At 44.1% G+C, this 27,384-nt stretch overlaps 1 protein-coding gene and 1 non-coding gene across 2 annotated transcripts in view; one reads left to right on the forward strand and one right to left on the reverse strand.

The window, feature by feature from the left end:
* Positions 1-11,724, reverse strand: part of c8a (complement component 8, alpha polypeptide) — a 56,679-nt gene extending 44,955 nt beyond the window's left edge. The window contains exons 1-2 of the mRNA XM_080195551.1: positions 11,639-11,724; positions 6,282-6,399 (exon numbers count right to left, since the gene is read on the reverse strand). Of these exons, the coding sequence (XP_080051677.1) occupies positions 6,282-6,399; positions 11,639-11,724 (204 nt within the window). The remainder of the gene's footprint in view (positions 1-6,281; positions 6,400-11,638) is intronic.
* A 7,401-nt stretch (positions 11,725-19,125) lies between these two features.
* LOC145348796 (U2 spliceosomal RNA) lies at positions 19,126-19,324 on the forward strand. The gene has a single exon (XR_013888017.1). It is a non-coding gene; the product is annotated as a U2 spliceosomal RNA (small nuclear RNA).
* The last annotated feature ends 8,060 nt before the right edge of the window (positions 19,325-27,384 follow it).

Here is a 27,384-nt window from a genome sequence, read left to right on the forward strand (position 1 = left end):
AGGTGAGGAGATTCTTCTTCACTCAGAGAATGGCCAGCTTCTGGAATTTGCTACCACAGAAAACAGGTGAGGTTAAAACATTGTGGGGGTGATTCTCCTGCTTGAGCCTCCTGGCCCAGCTGTAGCAGAGCAGTAGGCCGGGAAGCTTAAGTGGAGGCCATGTAGAGGGCTTCCCGCTGGGCACCATGGCCTCTGCCCATCTCCAGCTGCCAGATTTCCAGCGCCATCAGCTCTGTTCCAGAAATCGGCACTGAGCTAAATTAATTATGTTAGTGGGGATTAACATCTCATTAGTGGGTCCAGAACTGAAGTCTCTGGGCCTGCTAGCCTTGCCTCCGCACTCCCCACCACCCCTGCCCCCCGCCTCACCAGAGGTGTTTCACTCCAGTGAGGTTTGCAATAGCTCCCCACTAGCAGGGAGGTGGCGGCCCGACCCCACTGGAGTGAATGGAGGGCTTGGAAGCCCCCAGGAGATTGGGAGTAAAGGGGGGCTGTCCCTTGGGCATTTCCAGCTTGGCAGTGCCAGCCTGGCTCACTGGCACTGCCCAAGTGGCAAAGTGGTAATGCCCAAGAGGAACCTTGTCACTATTCACTAGGCATTAGGCAGAGCCAAGAGGGTGGGGCCAGAGGACAGCAGCGCCTATAAGGAGCACAGCCTCTAGGGGGTGGATGATTGGTGGGAGTGAGGGGTCCTGCTGGCACTCTGCGCTCAGCAGTGACAGAGGGAGAGAGGCCATTGATCGGGGCTGGCCATCGGGGTGGAGAAGAGGGCACTGGCCTGCTTGGGGGGGGTGCGGGGGGTGGGTCGGGCTGCAGGTATCAGAAGTTTGGGGCTGCTTGGGGGAGGTGGGGAAAGATCGAGGTGGGCTGTGGGAGGGGGGAACAGGGATAGGGGATTGGGGCTTGGCCATACATGTCTGGGAAGCCAGAGATCGGGTGACGGAGTCACACGATCAGCATTGCGGAGTCACAGGCTGTTGTGCAATCGAGCTGGACAGTGGTCTGTGGGCCAGCAGTGCGGGGCTACTGCACATGCACTGATCTCAGCTATAACAGATCGGAGAATACACAGTGGCCTGCTCAGCACTATGCTGCCTGCCTCTCCAGTGGGAATAGGCCCCGCCCATAGATTTCTAGCGTGATGCACAGAGTGTATGAGATTTTGAAAGTCCCGCTGATAAAACCAGCAGGATTTACTCCAGTTTTTATGCAAATTTTGCACTTCAAATTTTTTTTTGGGTGTATGCGTTAAGAAAGAGTTAGATATAGCTCGGGAGTAGAAGGGGTTCAGAGGTTCTGGGGGAAAGCTGGATCACGCTATTGAATTGGATGATCAGCCATGATCATAACAAATGGCAGAGCAGGCTCAGAGGACCTCCTCCTGCTCCATTCTTCCATGTTTCTATGGCACAATTACTGAAAGGCAGGAAGGTGTCAGTCTCACCTTGACACTGCCTTCACAGAACCACTAACATTCCACACATCAGGTTCATACCTACACACAGAGATTATTGTGATGTTACTTTTCAAAAATCTCAGTTGCTGCTTTCAGAATGTTATCAATTATTATGGGAATTGGTGTTGTTAGAGTGATAGACTACAGTTTCAGTTATCCAATTCTCAAGCCTCTCTTCTTGCAATAATTTAACAGATGCAACATTTTCAGCAAGTCATCAGATCCCAGAAGTAAATACTTTGTCTCACTTAATATTTGATCAGTCTTAGTGAAAACATTCATACAAATATTTTCCTTGCGAAAGATAACATTTGTAATAGATTAACCGAATAAACGCATGTCAGATCAGATGCAAGTTATTTTGAAATCATGTTTGTTTTAATATTAACAGGGTTTATGCAACTAGCTCAGAAATAATGATGCTGGCCAGGAAATCCTGGAGCCCTCCATTACGGTCAAGAATCATTACATAGTATCTCACCTAAACTGATTCTTTCCCAGCTTAGCCAAAACTGGACATTTATAACTTCTTCAATCTATTTTCTTGCATTCAGCAGATATTTAAAATCCATTTGCTATCACCAACCACTATGACTTGACTTAATTTGCCTCTCCTATTCTATGCAACACTTTTGAATCTTCCATCATTGTTTCTTAACATGAAACATAACCGTATCGCTGTAACTCCAGCCATAGATAACAGCCACCCTTTCCTAACATGCATTGTGATTGTAAGAATCTAACGATGACTTGTAAGTTGGACATTTTACTCTCCCATTCATCTTCCCTGTTTGTTCAGAGAGAAATAAAGTGACCAAATCCAGGATGGGAAAAATTAGGTGGAATTTTCTGGCTCATCCTGCAGGCGGGATTTTCTGGTCCCTCAACAGCAAACCACTGCCATGGATTTCCCAGCATCGAGGGATGGATTCAATGGGAAATGACCAGAAGATTCCTCACTGGCCAACAACGGATCGCCTTTTGCTGCCATGCAAAAATGCCACACAGAATGTGGGCGGCACAGTGGCACAGTCATTAACATTGCTGTCTCACAGCTCTAGGGACCAGGGTTCGATTCCTGGCTTGGGTCACTCACTATCTGTGTGGAGTTTGCACATTCTCCCTGTGTCAGTGTGGATTTCCTCCGGGTGCTCCAGTTCCCTCCCACAGTCCAAAGATGTGCGGGTTAGGCTGATTGGCTATACTAAATTGTCCCTTAGTGTCCTGGAATGCGTAGGTTAGAGGGATTAGTGGGGCAAATGTGTCAGATTATGGGGACAGGGTCTGGGTGGGATTCTTGTCGATGAAGACTCAATGAGCTGAATGGCCTCTTTCTGCGCTATTGGGATTCTATGAGTGCAGAGAATCCTTCCCATTGTCAATATTCACAAAGTTGACCTGAAATGTTCTGGTCATGCCTGGACACAATTTTAGTTTGTTTACATTCTTAATATGAATATGCTATTCTTATTTACACAATAACTTTCCAAAGTAACCAGGAAGCTTTTAGTTTCTAAGTAACAAGGGTACTTCGGTGTACGCTACATCAACATAAAATTAACTTGGAATTCTTTCAAACAAACTCAGTTGTTTTGGACTCAACATCGGATTAGGGATACGATGGGTTGCATCTGCCAAATCAATTGCTCTTATTTTTTATTCACTCAGCAGATATGAGCATCACTGGCAAGACCAGTATTTATTTTCGAAACCAAACTGATCTTGAGAAGGAGGTGGGGAAATTCAAGACACAAGTGATGAAATATTGTTTGAGAGGGAGTTCTGGAGTTTTGACAAAGTGGCAATGAAGAAACAGCAAAATAGTTCCAAATTGGGTTGCAGTATGATTTGGAGATGGCAGAGTTTCCATGCATCCATTAATCTGCTAGGTAGCAAATGTGATGGGTTTAGAAGATGATGTCGAAGGAGCAGAACATCTTGAAGACGGTAGACACTGCTGCCATTGTGTGGCAGTGGTGAAGGGAATGAATGTTTAAGATGCTGCATGGGGTACGGATAAAACAGGCTGCTTTACAGGTTTCTGATAGACAGGGGAATTAAGGGTTATGGGGAGAAAGCGGGAAAGTGGAACTGATCCACTTCAGATCAGCCATGATCTTACTGAATGGTGGGGCAGGCTCGAAGGGCTAGATGGCCTACTCCTGCTCCTATTTCTTATGTTCTTATGTTCTTTAGCTGGATGGTGTAAAGCTTCTTGAGTGACATTGGAACTGCATTCATTCAGGCAAAAGGCGAGTATTCCATCACACTCTTCACTTGTGCCTTGTAAATGCTGAACAGGGAGCTTAGAAGGTGAGTTACTTTTCATAGAATTCCTAAAACGTTCAAGTTAAGTTTCTGGTTAATAGTTACCAACCCCATCCCGTCATCACAGCCCCCTCACTGCACCCCCACACAGCTTCCCCCATCACTTTTCTGATATTGAGAATGGACTGATGTGCATTAATTGGTTGTATTAGATTTGTATTACTTTGAGTGGACAGGGTACACCTGTACAATTTTTCACATTGTAAGGTGGATGCCAATGTTGTAGCTGTACTGGAATAACTAGGCTCGGGGCATAGGTAGTTCTGGAGAACAAATCTTCTTCATAGCGAGGGGGATTGAATATAAAAGTAGGGAGGTCTTGCTGCGGCTGTATAGGGCATTGGTGAGGCCGCAGCTGGAGTACTGTGTGCAGTTTTGGGCGCCGCACCTGCGCAAAGATATTTTGGCCCTGGAGGGAGTGCAGAGGAGGTTTACTAGGCTGATACCGGAGTTGAGGGGATTGAGCTATGAGGAGAGGCTGAATAAACTAGGCTTGTACTCGTTAGAGTTTAGAAGAATGAGGGGAGATCTCATTGAGACATATAAGATGATGAATGGGATGGATAGGATAGAGGTGGAGAGACTCTTCCCACTCAAAAAAGACAGTAGGACTAGGGGGCACAGCCTCAAGATAAAGGGGAGGCAGTTTAGAACGGAGTTGAGGAGGAACTTCTTCACTCAAAGGGTGGTGAATCTCTGGAATTCTCTGCCCGTTGAAGTGGTGGAGGCTGCCTCGCTAAATATTTTTAAGAAGCAGGTTGATGGGTTCTTGATAAGAGAGGGGATTAAGGGTTATGGAGAGAGGGCGGGAAAGTGGAACTGAGCCACGACAGATCAGCCATGATCTTATTGAATGGCGGGGCAGGCTCGAAGGGCTAGATGGCCTACTCCTGCTCCTATTTCTTATGTTCTTATGTTCTTATGATATCATCAGGGCAGCGTGGCCTATGCTGTATCTACAGTATTCAGCCATTTCTAGATATCATGTGGAGTGAATTGAATTGCTGAAGATCGAGCAGCTTAGGAGAAGGCCAAGATGGCTCATCCACTTGGTGCTTCTAGTTGAAGTTGGTTACAAATGCATCTGCCTTATTTTGCATTAATGAGATGCTTGTGAAATCTTCTCTTCCTCTGGTTAATTGTTTACTTGTTTACCATCATTCACAACTGGGTGTGACAGGACAGCAGAGCTTTGGTCTGAGCCTTTGGTTTTAAGATTGCTTAGTTCTACCTGTTGTATGCTGCTTCAGTAGAAGTTGATCATGCCTGACCTAAATTATCACAGGGTCTCAAATCAATGTTGAGGGCTCCAGTGCCATTATCTCCTGACTTTATACCACGATACCACCATCTTTGCCAGTGGGACAGGACATATCCGTGGATGATGATGGAGGAGACAAGGTTTTTTAAAATTCATCCATGGGATGTGGGTGTCACTAGCCAGGCCAGTACTTATTGCCCATCTCCAACTGCCCTTAGTGGTGCTGAGCTACCTTCTTGAATTGCTGCAGTCTCTGAGGTGTAGGTACACCACAGTGCTGTTAGGGAGGGAATTCCAAGATTTTGACCAAACAACAGTGAAGGAATAGCGATGTATTTCCTAGTGAGGATGATGAATAAGTTAGAGGGGAACCTTCAGGTCCTGGTGTTCCCATGTGTCTGCTGATCTCGTCCTTTTAGATGGTAGTGGTCATGGGTTTGGAAGGTGCTGCCAAAGAAGCTTTGGTGAGTTCCAGCAGTGCACCTTGTAGATGGTAGACACTCCTGCCACTGTGCATGAGGGGTGGATGGAGTGAATGGTTGTAGATGGCATACCAATCAAATGGGCTGCTTTCTCCCACATGGTGTCCAGCATCTTGAGTGTTGTTGGAGCTGCACCCATCTAGACAAATGGAGAGTATTCCATCTCACTCCTAACTTGTAGATGGTGGACAGGTTTTGGGGATCTAGAAGTGAGTTACTCTCTGCAGGGCCCCAGCCCCTGATCTGCTCTGGCAGCCACAAAGTTATGATACTTTGAGTAAAATACTGTCATGCATTTGCTTGAGTAGATTGTGGGACAGCCCTCCTAATGTGGGTTTTAGTTTCTAGATGTTTGTTAGGACAGTCGATTTTATGGAATCTGGAGCCTTGGTCAATGTTGGAGGTTCCACCAGCTTTTTTTCTTTAGTTTTTCTGAAATAGCATTACCACTTCAAAAGTTTGGCATATGGAATGTGAATACGGTAGAACAGAGATAGCCTTACTGGAGTTTTAATTCCAACATAACTGATCTGGGGACTTTGACAGTGACAATGGAGTCTTGAAAGATACTAATGTCTCAACTGTACGTGCAAGAAGTTCACAAAAAACAATTTTTCATAAATCTCTTTCAGATGTAGTTTGACCTGTTTATTTCCAGCATTTTTCCATTTTATTTGTTCTTGTACCTTACATTTTTCTATCGAATTATTTCCCTAAACGAATAGTTAACTTGCCTTAGTCTATGAAATCATACCTTTCTGGTTTCACAGGGGGAACACTCTGTCCACGGTGCCCACTGGCCGAGTTGACAGTCAAGTGCGGCCACACTTCGGATTTTCCGGGCAGAATGATTCGTGCAACAATGTTCTGAACTATGTTGAAAAAAATAAATTTGTTCAGTGTGACAAGATTCTTTTCCTGCATGAAACAAATTGTTTATCTTTTGCTGAAGGTAGGGCCCAAGATGCTAAGCATGACTTTATGTACTTAGTGTCCAGAGTTACTCGAACAGAGGAAGGGGTTTAAAATGTTATTCCTTCCTTCAAAGGAGTACAAATGTTTGCAATTGATCATATTCGTTGAGCTCAGCACTTTGGAAATACTGTTGAGAGACAGCTGGCTATGCTCCGCTGCTATAGCCCACCACCAACAGAGAGCAGTAATCTCCCACCTCCCACAAAGTAGACTGAAAGTGCAACAATTGTGAAGGAAAGTGCTGCTGAATATGAAAGGGTTACACACAATCTCAAGGAATTGTGGATCGGCATGCATAAATTTATGACTGATTGGCATGTTGATGGTCTAACAAGAACTTGTGGCTCTCTGGTCACTCGCGTTTGTAACTAGCGGGAGTGCAAGGTGGTCAGCAAATTTTAGCAGGAGGTCTTCCATCTATAGAGTGACAAGCTCTCAAAGTTCAGGGTCTTACTGTACTGGAATGTACAGTTGCGTATAGAGGTTCTCGATGTTAGCACAAACTTATTAGAGATTACAAAATTATGGGACTTCCTGTTCTTTTGCTTGGTTTGTCCCAGAAAGCACATCATTTCACACAAATAAAAAGCAATTGCATTTGAACTAAATCTCTGGCCTTTGGGAGCAAGTTTTTTTTAAAATGTGTTGGCCTGTTTTGGAAGTTACTGAGGGATAAATGGAGCTGATTTCCCTGATTCCCTCAAGGATAATGCTACTTTCCCATAAAGTTTAACAAAGACAACTACAGCTTGCATTTATATAGCACCTTTAATGTAGTAAAGTTTATGTGGTCAGCAGCTAATGGGAAGAAAGTCGAGAGAGGAGGAGGTGGCCTCAAGGACAAATGAACTCACAGAGCCAGGAGATCAACTACAAAGGATAAGAATTTAGTGTAAAGGCAGATTAGAACCTTTTTGTATCTTTTCATGGATGTGGGTGTCATTGGTTAGGCCAGCATTTGTTGCCCATTCCCCATTGTTAGCCTTGGCAGAAGTATGTCTTGGTTGGCAAGGGGAGTAATCCGGCTGAACAGATAATCTTCAGTTTAATTACAGAATCCATGAACACTTTGTAATTGATAGAGGTGAAAATGAGGAAGGACAAGGGTTCAGGAAGAGATCAGTAGCAGAGAAAAGAAACTTGGAGGTGATTTTGAGTCCGTACTCTGTCTGTGGGATTGGCAGTATGTGCTCAAAATCCGGAGAGGGCAATTTACAGGGGCGAGTTTCCAACTTCCAATCTTACTGCCCCTCGCCAGTGGGTAGGTGAAAAAAACAGCGGGGCCACTTTAATACATTAACATGTCATAAGACAGCACTCTCTCCGGGACATTCCTCCTCACTGGATAGTCAGCAGGCACTGTCGTGATGTCACACTGGCACCTTAGACGTGAACTTGTGGGGTTATCGCCCAGGGTCGTAGAGTGGCCTGGCACTGCCCCTTGGCACAGACTGGCACCATGTCAACCAGGCAGTGGCAACCTGTGCCAAGGGGCAGATCCTAATGAGAGCCTCATGAGGTGGGGGGCAGTGGGGGGGGGGGGGGGGGGTGGGGGATGGTGGGGTGATTCACTTAGATGTGATGGTAGCTGGGAGGAGCAAGGGATAATCATTGGGTGGGAGGGAAGTGGTGGAAGTGAGTGCAGGCTCAGACTGTATGGGGGGGAGATCGGAGTAAAGACGACTGACTCTGATTGGTGATGGGGAGGGGGTCCCTGAGACCTCCATGGTGGGCTGCGGGGGTGGGAGTGGTGGGAGGTTTACTCAGACTCTGACTGGGGCACCCTTTAAAGATGACGCCCTGACCTCTAAGCAGTGGGCTTTTGCTAGAGGCCCCGCCCCTCCTGTATGATGACGTGAAATATGTCCTCTTGATTTTTTTTAGCAGAGTGTAGTAAGATCTGGAGAGAAACACGCCGGTTTTTTCACTGGAAACAACACTTTGCCATTTTTTGATGAGACTGGAGACTATTTTGTACTCCAGGATCGTCAAGGAGTGGTAAGCAGTTTGAGTACAGGAAAGCAGGGCCTGATAGTGCTTGCTAGTATTCAGGCAGATCTCAGAGAAAAAGGAAGTGGCTCTAAGATTTTTGGACGACTGAGAAGAATGTGTACAGTTCTGGTCACCCTATTATAGAAAGGATATTATTAAAATAGAAAGAGTGCAGAAAAGATTTACTAGGATGCTACCGCTGGATTCCGGGGAATGCTGCTACCGCTGCAAAATTGCTGGATTCCAGAGAACTGCCGGAAGATTGGAAAACGGCTAATGTTACACCGGTGTTTAAAAAAGGTAGCAGGCAAAAGGCAGGGAATTATAGGCCGGTTAGTTTAACGTCTGTAGTTGGAAAAATGCTTGAATCCGTCATCAAAGAAATAGCGAGGCACCTAGAAAAGAATGGTTTGATAGAGCAGATGCAGCACGCATTCGTTAAGGGAAAGTCGTGTTTAACGAATTTATTGGATTTCTATGAGGATGTGACTAGTGCAGTGGACGGAGGGGAACCGGTGGATGTGGTGTTTCTAGATTTTCAGAAGGCGTTTGATAAGGTGCTTCACAAAAGGTTGCTACAGAAGGTTAGGGTGCACGGAGTTGGGGGTAAGGTGTTAGCGTGGATAGAGGACTGGTTGCCTAATAGGAGGCAAAGAGTTGGTATCAATGGGTGCTATTCTGATTGGCGGTTGGTGACTAGTGGAGTGCCGCAGGGATCAGTGCTGGGACCTCAGCTATTTACCATTTATATAGATGATCTGGAGGAGGGGGCTGACTGTAGGGTGATGAAATTTGCTGATGACACGAAGATGACTGGAAAAGCAAATTGCGTGGAGGGTGTGGAAAGTCTGCAGAGGGATCTGGATAGGCTGAGCGAGGACCTGGCAGATGGAGTATAATGTTAGCAAGTGTGAGGTTATCCACTTTGGCAGAAATAATAGTAGGAGGGATTACTATTTAAAGGGTGAAAAGCTGCAGCATGCTACAGTGCAGAGGGACCTGGGGGTCCTTGTGCATGAGTCGCAAAAACCCAGTCTGCAGGTGCAGCAGGTGATCAAGAAGGCGAATGGGATGCTGGCCTTTATAGCGAGAGGGATAGAATATAAAAGTAGGGAGGTCTTGCTGCAACTGTACAGGGCACTGGTGAGGCTGCAGCTGGAGTACTGTGTGCAGTTTTGGTCACCGCACATGCGCAAGGATATCTTGGCCTTAGAGAGAGTGCAGAGGAGGTTCACTAGGCTGATACCGGAGATGAGGGGGTTGGACTATGAAGAGAGACTAAATAGACTGGGTCTGTACTCATTGGAGTTTAGAAGGATGAGGGGGGATCTTATAGAGACATATAAGATAATGAAAGGGATGGATAGGGTAGAGGTAGAGAGATTCTTCCCGCTTAGAAAGGATAGCAAGACTAGAGGGCACAGCCTCAAGATAAGGGGGGTGCAGTTTAGATCGGAGTTGAGGGGGAATTTCTTCACTCAAAGGGTGGTGAATCTCTGGAATTCTCTGCCCGTTGAAGTGGTGGAGGCTACCTCGCTAAATATATTTAAGTCACGGGTAGATAGGTTTTTGACAGACAAGGGAATTAAGGATTATGGGGAGACAGCGGGAAAGTGGAACTGATCCACTTCAGAACAGCCATGACTTTATTGAATGGCGGGGCAGGCTCGAAGGGCTAGATGGCCCACTCCTGCTCCCATTTCTTATGTTCTTATGTTCTTATACTGGGACTTGATGGTTTGAGTTATAAGGAGAGGCTGGATAGACTGGGATTTTTTCCCTGGAGTGTAGGAGGGCATAGGAGTGATCTTATAGAGGTGTATAAAATAATGAGGGGCATTGATCTGCAAGATAGCCAACATCTTTTTCCAAAGCTAGGGGAGTCTAAAACTAGAGGGCATAGGTTTAAGGTGAGATGGGAGATGTACAAAAGGGTCTAGAAGGGCAATTTTTTCACTCAGAGGGTGGTAAGTGGCTGGAACGAGCTGCCAGATGCAGTAGTAGAGGCTGGTACAATTCTGTCTTTTAAAAAGCATTTAGACAGTTACATGGATTAGATTGGTAAAGAGGGATATGGGCCAAATGTGGGCAATTGGGATTAGCTTAATGGTAAAAACTGAGCGGCATGGACAAGTTGGGCCGAAGGGCCTACTTCCATCTTGTGAACCTCTATGAATCTAGCTCCTGAGGTGGTGTAGGGTCACAGTTCATATGCTCTTGCCTCAAGAGCTATGTAACTTTGAGAAACTAAGATACAAAATCATTGGCAGTAAAATCATTGACACCTTTTACCATTCAGACCCGTCTACCCACAAAACAATTTTATTAAACATTACCAAACCTCAGAAAAATGTAATATTTTATGTAGAAACCCCATACTTATTTTTCAAGATTCAAGAGGCATAGGCTGGGATTTTACCCATTGGAAATGGGCTCTGAGGTGTGGGAATTGGTAAAATAGTGGGGAAAGGAATTGGGAAGGAAGCAATGGGATATTTCCAAATACAGAAACGGCAATAGTTAAACTGCCCACTGCCACTGGAAGTGTATGACCAATAAGATGCTTAATTCGTCTACCAATGGTCATTTTACATCCACAACGTCACTTTACCAACATGTGGAGAGTCCATCTGGTACATCGAAGCAGTCTGCCAGCAGCTTCCAAGAGAGGGACCTTTCCTTCCTGAGGTCTCATGGCCCAGGAAGGGGTCCCAGCGGCAATGGCTGCTTCCACAGCACCGGTGCTGCCAGTGGAGGGTTCACCTCTCCGATTGCAGAGGCTAGTTAGCACTGACACATCACCAAATCTCCTACCATGCTCAAGGGCACCTCAAAATGGAGACGCCTTGCAGCCTCAGCAATGGTCACCTCTATCACTGACGCTGCAGAGCTGCTAGCTCTCTGACTGGAACATTACCTCATCCTTAATTGGATTGCAGAGCCAGTGATTGCCCATTAATTGGCTTCTGCTTGTGAAATTGCCACTATTGTCCCGTTGTTCACCCACACAGGCTTGGGATCTGCATTTGATCCCAAAGTCAGGAGTCACAGCGTGCCGATAAGATCCCAGCCACACACAGTCCACCACAAATAACACAATCAGTACAGAAGCCATCCCAGTTTTCTGAAGTGATAAACACTGACCTGATGCTGATCTGGTTCGAATTGGCAAAATGAGTAAAACACAACAGGCATGCAAAGGATGAGAAGCAACTCATAAACAAATTCATTCTTCGTGCCACAAAAATATAGCTTTTATAAAATAAGAAAATGTATAGTTTATGTGAAACAACTTGTTACTTGGATGAAAAATATTAAGTGCTGAAAATTCCAAACAGAAAGTATTGTGGAAGAATGTTGAAAAAGGATAAACCAAACAACCTACTTAATAAATGATTAATAGCAATGTAAATGTAGAATGTGAAAGGTGGGCCAACTCGTATTCTAGCTTCATTATAAAACTATCTTAGATCTAATACAGATTCTTGCAATACTATATTCAACTTTACACAAATTATTAAGATTAACTCTTTGATTAGAATATTTAAAATTGTTGTTCTGCAATCAATTTCTTAACAACAGCATCCGTTGATACAAGAATGTGTGTTTTCCAGTGAGAAAAAATGAATAATGTTAACCTCATTAATATGTTCAATCATATTTACATTAAAGTATCTTGTAAAGCCTTGACATTGCAACTAGTCTGCAAGTTACACTGAGGGTTTGCTGCAATCTGCTATTTGTTTGCCGTGTGATCTTAATATCGCTCCAGATTTCGGAGCTAGTGAGAGCGTAATGGAGGAGGTTGAGCAAACTGTTAGCAGGAAGGAACTAAGAGCATCTGGTTCATTTTCACCTTTTACCATTTGTGTGATGAACTGGCAAAGTGGATTAATTATAATAAAAATAAAAATTGAGAGCATTCTACAACAGCAAGGCAATTCTTTCTTTGCATCAGAGACTTTATGTGATTAACAAAAAAACCTAAATTTCCACTGTCATTGCCTGGTCTGAAATGTAGCAGAAATGATTGCTCACTTGCACTTCAACTTAGAAAATAGAAGCAAGAGTAGGCCATTAGGCCCTTCAAGCCTGCTCCACCATTCATCTTGATCATGGCTGATCATCGAATTCAATATCCTGATCACCTCTTCTTGCCATATCCCTAAAGCCCCAACAGCTATATCTAATTTCTTCTTGAAATCAGACAACGTTTTGGCCTCAACTACATTCGATGGCAGTGAATTTCACACATTCACCACCCTCTGAGTGAAGAAATTTCTCCTCACCTCAGTTCTAAAAGGTTTACCCTTATCCTCAAACTATGACCCCTAGTTCTGGGCTCCCCACCATTGGGAACATTCTTTCTGAATCCATCTTGTCTAACCCTGTTTGAATTTTATATGTTTCTATGAGATCTCCTCTTACTCTTCCAAACTCCAGTGAATATAACCCTAACTGACTTACTCTCTCCTCATATGACAGATGTGCCATCCCAGGAATCAGCCTGGTAAACTTTTGCTGTACTCCCTCTATGGCAAAGACATCCTTCCTCAGATAAGGACACCAAAATTGCTATGAAGCCAACATATCATTTGCCTTCTTTACTGCCCGCTGTACCGTTGTTCCTATTTTCAGCGACTGATGCACAGGACTCCAAGGTCTTATTGAGTTCTATCTCTCTCAGTTTACACCCATTCAAGTAATAATCTGTCTTCCTACTATTGCTATCAACGTGAATAACTTGTTGGCTTTCATCCCATTGGCCTGTTCCAACACATCACTGAACAGGCTTGTTGCAATTTCAGAATTGCTCCTACATTTCTCCACAATAAGGAGTACTACTGAAAGGCCTGAGCCTTTTTAATTATGTTATAATCACTGACTTGTTTTGTGTTCTGAGAACACATTGGTGTAATTCTCTGCTTTCACCTAAAGGGGTTGCTGGCAGGCCCAGCCTTTTCATGATGAGGTTTCAGCCAAGGACAAGCAACTGAGAAGCTGATCAGCCTATGTTACTTTTCGGTGAACAAGGACCAACACTTATGCTCCACATGGCCCCAGAAACACCTTCAAATAATGCTTACCTTTCCAGAAATGCCCTGGAGTGAATGAAAAGTGCAAGAGGACATGCCAGGAGTAAAACTGGGCATACCTAAAAATGAAGTCAAAAGGGAAAATGCTGGAAAATCTCAATAGGTCTGGCAGCATTTGTAAGAAGAGAAAAGAGTTGACATTTTGAGTCCAGATGACCTTTTGTCAAATGAAGAGTCGGCCCAGTGCAGCGACAGCACAGGACTACTTGTGTGCCAAACAGCGAGTGACAGGTATAAACGCAACAAACAAATCAGGTCTAAGTCCTGTATTCCTGCCACATCCAGTCATGAATGGTGGTGGACAATTAACAACTCACTGGAGGAGGAGGTTCCACAAATACCCCATTCTCAATGATGGGGGAGCCCAGCACCTGAGTGCAAAGATAAGGCTGGAGCATTCGCAACGATCTTCAGCCAGAAATGCCGAGTGGATGGTCAATCTCGGCCTCTTTCAGACTTCCTCAGTATCACAGATGCCAGTCTTCAGCAATTCAGTTCACTCAACAAACAGTTGAGAACACTGGATGCTGCAAGGCTCTGGCCCCTAACAACATTCCAGCAATAGTACTGGAGATCTGTGCTCTAGAACTGGCTGCGCCCCAAGGCAAGCTGTTCCAAGTACAGTTACAATTCTGGCATCGACCCAGCAATGTGGAAAATTGCCCAGGTACGTCCTGTACAGAAGAAACAGGACAAAACCAACCCGGGCAATTACCACGCCATCAGTCTACTCTCGATCATCAATAAAGTGATGGAAGAGGTAAACAGCACTTACTCAGCAATAACCTGCTCAAGGATACTCAGCTTGGATTCCAAGAGAGCCATTCAGCTCCAGACCTCATTACAGCCTTGGTTCAAACATGGACAAAAGAGCTGAACTCTGGAGGTGAGATGAGAGTGATTGCCCTAGACTTCAAGGCAATATTTGACTGAGTATAACTTCAAGTAATCCAAGCAAAACAAGAATCAACGGGAATTGGGGGAATAACTCATTGCTGTTTAGAATCATACCTGACACAAAGCAGGATGGTTCTGGTAATTGATCTCAAACATCTCAGTTCCTGCAGTTCTTCAAGATAGTGTCCTAAGCTCAACCATCTTCAGCTGCTTCATCAATGACGTTCTTTCCTTCATAAGGTCAGAAGTGGGGATGATCATTGATGATTGCACAATGTTTAGTATCATTTGTGACACCTCATATATTGAAATAGCCCGTGTCCAATTGGTAGAAACTGAACTGACTAGCCATATAAATACTGTGGCTATAAGAGTTGGTCAAAGGCCACGAATACTCTGGTGAGTAAATCAGCTCCTGATTCCCCAAAGCCTGCCACCATCTACAGAGAGCAAATCAGGAGTGTGATGGAAAACTCTCCACTTGCTTGGATGAGTGCAGCTCCAACAACACTCGGAAGCTCAACACCATCCAAGGTAGAGCACAATGCACAATTGGTACCCGTTCCACAAATATTCATTCTCTCCACTGCTGAGGAACAGTGTGTACCATCTCCAAGATGCACTGCAAGAACTCACAAGGCAATATCTTCCAAAGCCACGACCACTGCCATCTAAAAGAACCAGGGAAGCAGACACATGGGAACAATATCACGTGGAAGTTCTCTTCCAAGCCACTCACCATCATGATTTGAAAATATATTGCTGCTCCTTCAGTACCGCTGGGTCAAAACCCTGGAACACCCCCCCTGACAGCACAGTGGATGTGCCTACACCACACGGACAGCAGGTCACTACCATCTTCTCAAGGGATGGGCAATAAATTGCTGGCCTAGCCAGTGACGCCCACATCCCCTAAATGAATTTTTTAAAAACCCTCTAAGGGAAGTTGTTTATGGCATTCACAACTTGGGGCAAATGGATCTGCTGTTTGTGCAGAACACACTCCAGCAATTGGTACTGAAAATCATAAATGGGTTCGTACAACCAGCATAGGACCTGATTTGAATACGTAAATAGATTCTTGCTTATTTTCAGTCTAGTCTCCCATTTGCATCTTTGCCTGAAAATTACACCAGGCAGGCCTTGGGAATCAAGAGTGGATGAAGGTTATTTTCAATTTTCAAAGGATGCCAGCTATCCTTCCTTCATAGCAATGTGGGGAGGGTGCAATTGAAAATCTTATACACACAGAAGTATTGGCAAAGATACAAGTCATATGGCCCTAATACAGAATCATCAAAAAAAATATGATATCTTGCTAGAAATGATGTGCAATCAAGTTGTGTTGTCCAAGTTGTGCTTTATTGATCATTGCTGACCTTGAATAGAAAACTGCGGGTAAAAATAGAATTAAAGATGGGGAGCATATTTATAACAGGTAACTGTAGTATGTATAGTTTAATTGGATTTGAAGACCAAGCAATGGGAGGTTCTTCCATGATCTGCCATTAGAATCATAGAATCCTACAATGCAGAAGCATCGTAGCGGCCCATTGAGTCTACACAGATAACATCCCACCCAGGCCCTATCCCCATAACTCCATGCATGTATTCTAGCTAATCCCCCGACACTAAGGGAAAGATTTTACCATTGTGTTGCGCCAGTTTTTCGGTGCGAAAACATGGTAAAGTTGGGCATTTATACTGAATTAATGGGCTGCCCGCTCAAATTTACCATCACTTTCCCCTTTACCACTGCGTTCGCCAATCCCAAATTGGTGCAAAACAGACTTGCTCAATGTAAGTCCAATTCAGGTGCTTCATCAGTGAAGGTTAGTGAGGAGGTAAGAGCATGACGTCCAATGGCTCTCTGCTACTCACTGGTGTCTTGTTGTTGTGGCCATTTTCTGTCTCGGGTCAGTGGCGGCTCTGCGAGTGTGTGTGGGGGGTAAGTGACTGTTATTCTGCAGGGTCTCCAATGTTTACCTTGTAGCACGGATCCAGGTCTCAACACTGATCTCAGGTCTCGCAGTGCTGCTGGGTCCAAATGCACTCAGCTCACTTCCAGCTGAAGAATCTGCACAAAGCCCTTGCAGATAGCATTGCTGCAGCCTCTCAGTTTTGCAAGGAGTTGTGATTGTGGGGTGCATGTGGCTGGGGGAATTGGGGGGCATGGGAAGGGGCTGAAATTGTGGGGAGGAGCATGTGGCTGGGGGGATTGGGAGGCATGGGTCGTTGTGATTGTGGAGAGCATGTGGCTGGGGGCGTTCGGGGGCATGAGAGGGGGTTGAAATTGTGGGGAGCATGAGGCAGGGGGAATTAGGGGTGGAGGGGCTGAGATTATGGATGTGCTAGAGCAAGCAGTGTTGTGTTATCTTCACATTTGTACCTCTCCATCTCTGTCCACTCCCCAACCAATCTTGTTGTTCTATTGGTTGCTGCTGGTGCTGAGGAGGAGGAGGAGCTGGAGGAAGAATTGCGGGCCCAAGCCTTATCACTTATAGACCAGAGGGAGATGACCACCAGAGGCAGGAGGTGGCCACCATTTGCCCAAGGCAAGGGGGGCATAGGGGAAGAAGGGAGCAGAGAGCCCGACAGTTTCATGCATGAGTGTCCTTCGAGCAGATGTTGGATACCATGTTCCACCGATACGCCACCCTACACATTTGCCCAACAATATATATTTTGGGATAGTGATGAAAGTGAGATTGCTTTCTATTAGCCATGGCACGAACTGTTACAAGTGTTAAAAGAAAAGCTGCTAATAGTGTTTTAGTGCCCTCTCTTGACTAAATGAAAGGAATCAACACTTGAATGTAGAAATATATACAAGTTTCAATACAGCACAGGCCATTTGCCCAAATCAATCCATGTTGCTAGTTACCCTCTATATAAACAAATAGGCTGGGATTTTCTGCCTGCTTTTGCGATATGCGTGAAAAATCCAGCAAGAGTCAATAAACAAGGATCTTGCCAGTGGAATCTCATTGTCTGATTTTCCCCATTTCCGCCATTGATATAACAAAGTTCCCACCCAAGGAGGTCGTGAGGAGGTCGTGAGTCTCATTTAAATAAATTAACACCTAAATAAAGAGCTTCCCCTGTGTATCATTCCCCCCAACATTGGGATCTGCCCCCTCATCAATGTGGTGACATCGGCGAGGTTTACAAGTTTTTTAATACAGGAACCAGGTAAAGGGAGCCCACTGGGAGCACACAAATAGATACAGATCCCAGGGGGAGTGCATCCTGACATTTCTCCCTAGCAGTGTCAGGTGATGGGGTGAGGTGGGGAGGAGGAGTTGCCCTTATGCTTGTGGAGGGATCCTCCATGCACATCAGAGGGGGTTCCTCTTTTTAAACTGGAGATCAGGGTTCCGTTTTTAAATAGCAGCCCGCTCTCTGGAAACCCACCTTTGCCAGCCCCACCCCGCCAGCGTGATAGGCACAGGACACACCTCCAGATAATGTTATCTTCCAAGTGTTGCACAGTAAGGTGAGAAAAGCCACTTTTTCAGCCGGTGAGCTACATGCCACTTTTCTCACCTAAACCAGTACTCAGTAGCAAAAAGAGAAAATTCCACCCAGTGTCCTGATCAGATTAACCTATGTTAATTATTTGCTTTTGCTGCATCTATCTAACTTTAGCTTTTAAAATCCTGCTTTTAGTCACCGGTACTAGTATCTCCATTTTGGGCTGGCAGTTTTTGCTAATTACAGTCCTCTGATGTACTTCATGATGGGGGTGAAGGCAGGATCAGGATATTGGATTTGATGATTAGCCATGATCATAATAAATGGCAGGGCAAATTCGAAGGGCTAATAGCTTACTCCTGCCTCTGTTTTCAATGTATGTTTCTATGATGGACTTTGCAATATTTTCCTATACTAAAGGCACTATATAAATACAAGTTGATGTTGTTAGTCTAATAGGAGTGACCTAAATAGTAGAGATTATGAACATTTATATATAATTTATAAGCAAAAACTCTTTTCTAACCATCTATTTCCTATGTGACGATAATAAATGAGGAAGTTATATCACTGACAATTAATTGGGTTTCCTTTGTTCAAATAAAAGAGTATCTACAACGTTAGCGAGTACTTGATGCTACAATTACTTCACTGCTGTTGTTTGGAGCAACACTGGAAGGCACGTGAAGAGCTGCTTTGAGTCGTTGTTGCTAATCGCAGCAACACAAACAGTCACTTTTGTCTGCCCATACACCTGCTGCCAATGGCCATTTCATCTGGCGATTGCAGGACTAAGCAGTTAACATGCCCATATAGACCTGCAATGCAGCTTTCTTACTTTGGACATTTCTGAACTTTCAAATATTTGGCAGCCAAAGAATGACAATCACAATTGCAACAATGCAATAGTTAAGCATGCATGATTTGTTGTTGCAACTGCTGCTATGGAGCCCACAGTAACCAGAGCGTCACAGAACACTCACTGGCTAAGGTCAGTGCATTAGCTGCATTCCTTGCAAGTAATCATATGGGTGTGATCTTCAAACTCAACAAAAGCACAAAATGTTCCAAAGGCACTCATTCATGGTTACAAAATGCTCAAACATGAAATAATCCAATCAGTGGTCAAGAGTACCAAGTGTTCTTTGGCTTGTATAAGATAATATTGCTTCTCAGCCTTTTGGCTAAGATCAAGTGTAGTATCGACATGCTGTGTTTGGTTGAAGTCATTAGATTACATTTCAGCTTCATTTGAAGCAATTTTTTAAAGCGGCATCTTGGCCGTTTGGCTAAGATGCAAATGAGATCAAGCTTTGGAGCAGGAGATATGTCTACTCCAATCAGCTTGGATCATATAGATCAAGCCCAAGACAGGAGGTGAGAGCCCTGTCTTGTCAGCTTGGATCGGGAATGTTCCAACTTGTTGGGACTCTGAATTGGTCTTGATTTGATTGCATTGGAATAAAAACAAAAAAAAATAATATCCCCAAACGTGCTTACCTATATGCTGGTTACTAATTATTAATTCAGTCATATTAATGAAAGAATTGGTACCTTTCATTATTGTGGATAAGATCTTGATGTGACCTGCAGCATCTTTAATCTATGTTAGTCTCCAGATCTGAAGCCAGCTAAGGCCCAGCTCTACACTAAAAGTGCTGCACTGGTTCACTACCTTCAGCAACATTGGGGAATGAAGGACAATCACTTCACTTCATTTATTTTACACTATAGCACTAACAGCAGTTAGTGCTGCAGTGCAGGTTTACCAAGTGCTCATACAAAAACAGAAGATGTTGGAAAATTGTTTTGAACGTTGGCTCTGTTCTCTCCCCACAGATCCTGTCAGACCTGTTGAGATTTTCCAGCATTTTCTGTTTGTGTTTCAGATTCCAGCATCCGCAGTTTGCTTTTGAGCGAGTGCTCCCTTGACAGGTGCAGAATATCTCTGATACAAGGTCCATGTAGATGTTTGCTTCACTGATTATCAAAATTCATTATGGACCTTAATAACTCTAAAGATGCAGCATTTAGAGTAAAGGGGAGGAAAAAATGTATTTGCATAATGAATGTCACAGGAATCATTTTTATCTTGTTACTGTCTGTAAGGGGGAGAAAGTTTGCATTCAGTTATGGTGTCATTTGATTTTCTATTAAAGCCTATGCTGGGGGCTGGAGCTCCTCATGGATAAAGGCAGAGGGTTGATTATCCTATTCAAAACAGGGCATAAGAACCTAAGAGCGGACAGGAGAGAATTTAAAAGGCCTATATGCACTTTCAAGAAAATTTGCACAGAACTAATTTACACTTTGTTTGTTCCTAACTGGCATCCAGACTTTCACCACTGTAGCCTTGTTGCCAGCCTGTTCTTGTCTTCCCAAGATTAACTCCTCATTGCATCGACCTGCAATGCCATCTGGATGTACACAGCAGTTATACAGCTTGCAGTATTCCAAAACAGGTAGGTTATGGCAGAAAAATTGGTACCTGTGGCTTACAGCCTCTTGGACATGTACACAGGGGTTTGGATTTTACCAGAGCTGAAGCAATGGTGGTGCTGGATTGATAAAATGCTGGCTCCCCAAATCACACCACATGAGTGGTGTGCTGCGTGTTAGAATGCCTGCCAGCCAAATGAAGACAGGCAGCCAGCTTGGACAATTAACATCACAATTAAGGCCCTTTTACAAGACTGCCTGCATTTTGCCAGCAAATTTGCCCACTGCAGGGATATAATTTCCCAATGACATCCTGGGGGGAGATCAGAGCAGAAGGTGACATGGCTCAAAGAGGGGCATCTGGCAGTAAATGCAACCATCACCGCCAGAACCTAGCCAGTAGAAGGGTTTTCCCACTCTCTTAGTATTTATAAGATCTTGGAAACTAAAAATGGCCAGAGCTGCCAGACAGTCCTCGAACGGGAGCCCCCACCCCACCTCAATATAGAGGCCTATGACCATTTGTAGGTCTGCTGTTTGGGTGGGCGTTGGGGGAGGGGCTTGCTTAAATACAGAAATGGCACTTTTTCTGCACCCCACTTCCCTTCCCCAATGTCACCCACCTCCCCTTCCTCAATGTCACCCCCCCACCCCCCACCCTCGCCATCATGTCTTCAACTTATAGGCCACTTTAGCGGCCCAACATCTGCTGACTGGAAGATTCCAGTTGACGTTGCAGTGGGGTCTTAAAAGGTCCCTTAATTGGCTCAAGTGGTTAAAAGGTATCCATTCTGCCCCCAACCTGACCTTCTGGGAAATGGCCCGGAGGACTGTGCCCAGCACATCAGCCAGTTGCAGGAAATTGTGGTCCAGTCCCCACCTCCAGAATCAATTAAAAATTCAGCCCGAGAATTTTTATTATAATTAATTGCTTTGTTCCATGAGGGTTACTGCACATGCTTGGGGTGAAGAAGGTTTAATTTGATTTTAGAAAATCAAATGGAATTTTTAAAGCATGGAGGAGGCCATTGATTAAGATGAAATTTCTTCCTGTTTCAGAATTATGGAGAGGAACTACAGCCCTACAATCATTTGTAGACCCTTTTCCACCACTGTGACTAATTGCTGATCTTGGTTAATAAAGTAGTGGGGGATTCCCTCCTCCCACCCCACACTCCGGCCGGAACTCTATCACCTCGCCCAACACGGAACCGGCGTGGGCGAGGGTCCAACAACGGAAATCTCCATTGATTTCAGGTGGGACTTTCCAGTCTCGGCTGAGGCATGTTTTGTGAGGATGGAATTGGAGGGAGGAGAAAACTTTCAATTGCTTTTCATTTTATGGATGAACATAGTGGCTGAAATTTTCTGGCTGTTCCTGCCAGCAGGATCTTCCATCCTGCCGAAAGTGAGCCCCCACAGTGGGTTCTCCGGCAGCCGAGGATGCAAGCAACAGGAAATCCCTTTGACTGCAGCGGGACCAGAAAATCCCACCACTGTCCAATGTCAGCTCACTTACAGCCCTTGCAAAACACGCTATACGGGCTGGGGGAGGGAAATCCTCCATGGTAGCAATTAGTCACTATGGCGAGACTGGTTTACAAACGATTGTAGGACTGCAGTTCAGAGCCTCAGTAACCACAAATAATTGAAAAATATAGAAAATTATATAAATTACAATATAGAAAGATATCATTTAGCCCATCATGACAATTATGGCACTAGCTTTTCAACTGAAACTATGTTACCACTAATTCCACACTATTTCTCCATATCTTTTTATAGTCTTCCTTTCCAATTACTTATCCAGGCCCCTTTTAAATGAATAGTTTCTTCCTCTCCAGGATACCCTAGGCTAGTTTTCCCATTGAGTGCTTGAGACTCCAGCATCAGGAACATGTGGATTCCAATCACTATAGCACTGAGGACAATTTCCCTTGATAGAGGGAAGGCCCTGAAGATGGGAGGACAATCTTCAATCTGGAAAGAAAACATTTTTTTTGCGATCTGGGAATTATATTGTATAGGAGACAGCTTGATAAGTTCTGGATTCCAGCACAGCAAGAATGCTTCCTTGCATCCTGCTGTATTTTGCCTTTCAGGGTAGCAGCACAACATCACTAGAGGGAAGTGTGTCATGTAACCCAGTTCCTGTTTCACTTTTGCCTTTGAGCAAAGCATAGAATACACAGCTCTATTGCTGATGTCTTTCAAGCTTTCCATCTTTCTATAAATTTTCTCAGCTGCCTAGTCTAAATAAATGAATCCATAACGTGTTTACCCATTCCCTTATGAATGATTGGTACCTTTATGTCATTATAACAATACAAAGCATCCTGCCTAATGATAATCTGAAAAACTGGATTTTGAATTTTATTAAAACTGGATTTTGAATTTTTAGGCAGTTGATAAAGAAGAAAAGGCTTTTATATGAATGAGGAAACCAAGTTTATGTTGCGCTAAATAATTGGCAGGAAAGTAACCATTGCTTCTAAAGAATGTAAAACTTGCAATGATTTTCCTCCATGTTCTAATTCTAATGGAAAAGTGAACATAAGTGATAGACATGATGTGGAGATGCAGTATTGGACTGGGGCGGGCATAATAAACTGTTCCTTCATCAGGCCATTCACCTGAAAGCTTGAAAGTTCGTGATACCAAATAAATCTGTTAGAATTTAACCTGGTGATGTGGGACTTCTTATTTTGGGAATAATTTTGGAGGATATCATTGTGCTTTGTTGAACAATGACAGTTTGTTTCACTGATAGATAAATTCTGTTCTTGAAGTTCATAAACCATCTATGGCTAGGGTTTTAAGGTATCGCTGGTAGATGAAATGAAACACTTTTTTCTCCAGATCTTAATCTGGAATTGAATAAATAATTACACTTCTGACATTGTTGTAGCATGTGGTCACACGTGATACCATCACACAAGGAAATCATTGTTTTATCCATGGTGATGTTGCTATCTTTTAACATGATCTTGTTTATTCTTTCTTATCAGTTACTGCTGCTTTAGGCCACTTATCCCATGCAATTTGTGTTGTAAAGTATTTTTGGTTTCTTATCATAAAAAACTGTGTAGCAATATTCAGGTGCAAAGTCTGCTGAATTGAATGTAGGTGGGCCACTTGTTTGACTTTCCAGCAACTGCAATGTAACAGCTCCAATGCAAATCAATTTTTAAAACACTTTTGGCTGGGAAATTTTTAATGTTGAACACTGAATCTTTGTAATGTTAGCAGGATACTGACTACCTCATTGGCTCTCTGTTAGCACTATATTTTAACCAATTTGACTTGTGTATCAGTGAGCAGACTACACACACAATGGAGATAAGAGTGCACAGAACTCTGTAACCTCTGACCAAAGAAAAACAGTCAATAACATAATTTGGTTCGCTCAGCTCTTGCATTGCTTTTGTTAGATGATGGTCTCAAACCAGTACCTGGTGATAACCTTTAATGAGAGAGCTATATTTTTCTGTAAGAAACGTTGGTTCCTGGATGCAGGTGTCTGTGTGTGTGTGTGTGTGAGTGTGTGTGTGAGGGGCCATAGGTGGTTTTTAACTAACATGAACAATTGGTTTGGGATCAGGTACATATTTAAAGTCAGAGAAAAACGTAGTACATCCACAACTTGACTCCATCATTCCAACTTCAATTTTAATTGAGAGATGCTTGACCGCATACAAGTAACCTGTGGCATTGAGGTTGGCACAATCATCAGGCAGATGGACAGTTATACCAAGGAACTTCATAACTACATGCAAATGAGGGTTTTGTAAATGAATTTAACTTTCCTTTGGATTTAATGCCTCCAGCATGAACAAGAGGCTAGTTTCAGCCTGAATTTTATGGGTTTCTTTAAATGTCAGATTGCCTGAAACTAATAATGGCTGAATTCTTACAGCTGCTTTGCCAGATCCCTCTGGAAAATATTTAGCAAAGATTTCATATCATCACAGGCGTTTGGAGGCCCTGAAAGCTTCTATCTGCAGAATGTGAGGGGTCATAGATGTTTTGACACCATATCAGAAAAGAAACAGAATAAGCATTGACAGAAGCGATGGTGTGCTGTGGTAAGATTAACAGGTGCATATTAAGATGAACAGCAAAGTGGTAGCCAACAGAGGGTTTGAGGTCACAGGAGGCACTACAACAGGGTTCACAGAAAAACATTCAGTTTCTCTTTCCATTTGAAACATCAGTACTTTAGTGTTTCTGCAGGCTGAGATCACCAAGTCTGCAGCCTCCTAGAAGAGGACAAATTCGCTGCTGGACTTAGCAGCTATGCATTATCAGTGGTCACAATAGCCTCTTTAGGTTTTGTCTCCCAGGGCACTATCAGACCCATAACGAAGACCACACAGTCCGCCACATGTAAATACATCAGGCACCTGATGGACTGATTAACAGGGCTGGGACTTATAGAATTGACTCCATAGAATCCCTACAGTGCAGAAGGAGGCCATTTGGCCCATCGAGTATGTATCAGCCACAATCCCACACACGCCCTATCCCTGTAACCCCACGTATTTACCCTGCTATCCCTCCTGACAGTAAGTGGCAATTTAGCATGGCCAATCATCCTAACCCGCACATCTTTGGACTGTGGGAGGAAACTGGAGCACCCGGAGGAAACACATGAAGACACCAGAAGTATGTGCAAACTCCACACAGACAGTGGCCCAAGCTGGGAATTGAACCCAGGTCCCTGGCATTGTGAGGCAGCAGTGCTAACCATGCCATGGAGGTGGCTTCGATCTTCTCACAATTACCAAGAATCCATCAATGTTTGAGTTGAATACCTCTATCCTCTCTGCTATTGTGGCAAGTGTGCTCGGTAAGTCAATCAATACCCTATTAAGTTGCTGATATACCTCTAGTGTTCTCCTTCTCAATGACAGCTTCAGGGTTCAGCATTGTGGGCAGCTAAGCAGTGTTTGCATTGAATCGCATCCCTCTGAAATTGGTTCTCCACAGCTGCTCCTTGCAGTCAGGTCTTTTTTCACATCTTCTTGCAGGACATGAGCATTGCTGGCTAGGCCAGTATTTCTATTGCCCATTGCTAAATGGTGGCGCACGTACACCCACAATACTGTTAAGGAGGGCGTTCCAGGAGTTTGACCCAGCAACAGTGAAGGAATGGCAATATAGTTTCAATATAGGATGGTATGCAAATGGTAGTGTTCCTACGTATCTGCTGCCCTTGTACTTCATGGTGGCAAATCTCATGTGTCTGAAGATGTCATTGAAGGATCTGCCTCTTCTTACTTGTGAATTGAGAATCACCAGTTGAAAACCCAATTAACTCTCAAACTGGACCTACCGAAGTTCAAATATTAGCACTGGTGCACACTCAGAAGAAAGAAGTTCTCCGAGAAACCAATCATCAAGCACCTCCAGCAATATTTGCCGCATGTGTGAAGGCTGTCAAAAACAAAAGAAACGATATGAACTTGCTGTGCCAAAGTAATGACCTTGACAATCATAAGAATGTAAGTAATAGGTGCAGGAGTGGATCACACAGCCCCTCAAGCCTGCCATGCAATAAGATTACAGCTGATCCTTTACTTTATCTCCACTTTCTTACCCTATCCTTTTATCTCTTGATCACACTAATTTCCAAAAGTCCAAAGTCAATCAATCTTGGTCTCAGTACCATCAGGGGCAGAGAATTCCAATCACCATATTCAGCCCTCCCCTAGTTCAATCATTGATGAAATCGCCTCATACCTATTTTAATACCATCGCCTGCCATCTATGTGCTCGCATGTCCAATTAAGAGGGACATCTGTCTGTCATTTGATTTCAAGGCAACCTCCTCTGCATCATGTGTGTTGTCCAATCAGTGATGGTCCACCTCAAGTGCTGTTTTTCTCCTTTTCATTTTTCATTCTCTTCTCTTGCATACTGAGCGATTATACCTACAAGGAAAGATTGAGAATACTGGGACTCGTTCCTCTGGGAAAGAGAAGGCAGAAGGGACCTGTTAGAGATTTTAAGATTATGAAAGGGTTTAATAGGTTAGATGTAATGAAGATGTTTCCACTTGTGAAGGAGATCAGAACTAGGGACCATGGATATTAGATAGACATTTATAAAATTGAGAATTTAGGAGCTATGTTTTTACTCAGAGTATTAGAATGTGGAATTTGCTACAACAAGCAGTAGATGAGGTACTGACAAAAATGCATTTGAGGGCAAGCTAAAATGTGGGAACTCTGCTAATTAAGGATGTAATTAGTACAGTCATAAGAGGTCAATTAGCTCAAAAGGGTAAGCTGTTGAATCAGCTTGGGTAGAGATAAGATTAAGAAAAGGTCACTTATGGGAGTAGCTTATAGGCCTCCAAACATATGGTCATATTGTAGAACAGAATATACAGGAAGAAATAAATGGCAATGCCAAGATGTCCCTGGACATTGCCACTTTGCCCCTGGGCACGGCCAAGCTGGCAATGGCCCAGGGGAACCTCCCTTTCCCTCTGGAGGACATTGATGGCCTTCCTTTACTCCAGTGGGGTTGGGCTGCCAGCTCCCCACAAGTCTGGAGCTATTGTAAACCCTGCTAGAGTGAAATCTCCTGGCTGGAGTTGGGTGAAGGGGGGCGGGGGGGGGGGTAGTTCTAGCGGGCCCAGTACCAATCATGGCATATGGAGCAGGGCACATAGGCCAGTCCAAGGGGAGGCCCACAAAATGGCCTCTGCTTGAGTCATCCCAGCAGGCTGGGAGAATTGCCTCCATTAACTTCCTTTGCCTGGGTCAGGTCAATTTCCAATACAGGATATGCTGCTTACCTCTTCAGCCACCTCCAACCATGCCTTCTTGGTGAAGCTGCAGGTTTCTTGCTCCCATTGCTTCAGCAAGTTGTTAATTGTATGTTGGGTTAAATTGGGTTCTAATTGCATTCAGGTAGCAGATGTTAACTGAGGATTCACATATGTTCCTGCATATAGTGCTGGGGGTCAGCTAGCTC

The sequence above is a fragment of the Carcharhinus amblyrhynchos genome, chromosome 9, assembly GCF_965287045.1.
Source record: "Carcharhinus amblyrhynchos chromosome 9, sCarAmb.v2.hapA, whole genome shotgun sequence".
Lineage (NCBI taxonomy): Eukaryota > Metazoa > Chordata > Chondrichthyes > Carcharhiniformes > Carcharhinidae > Carcharhinus > Carcharhinus amblyrhynchos.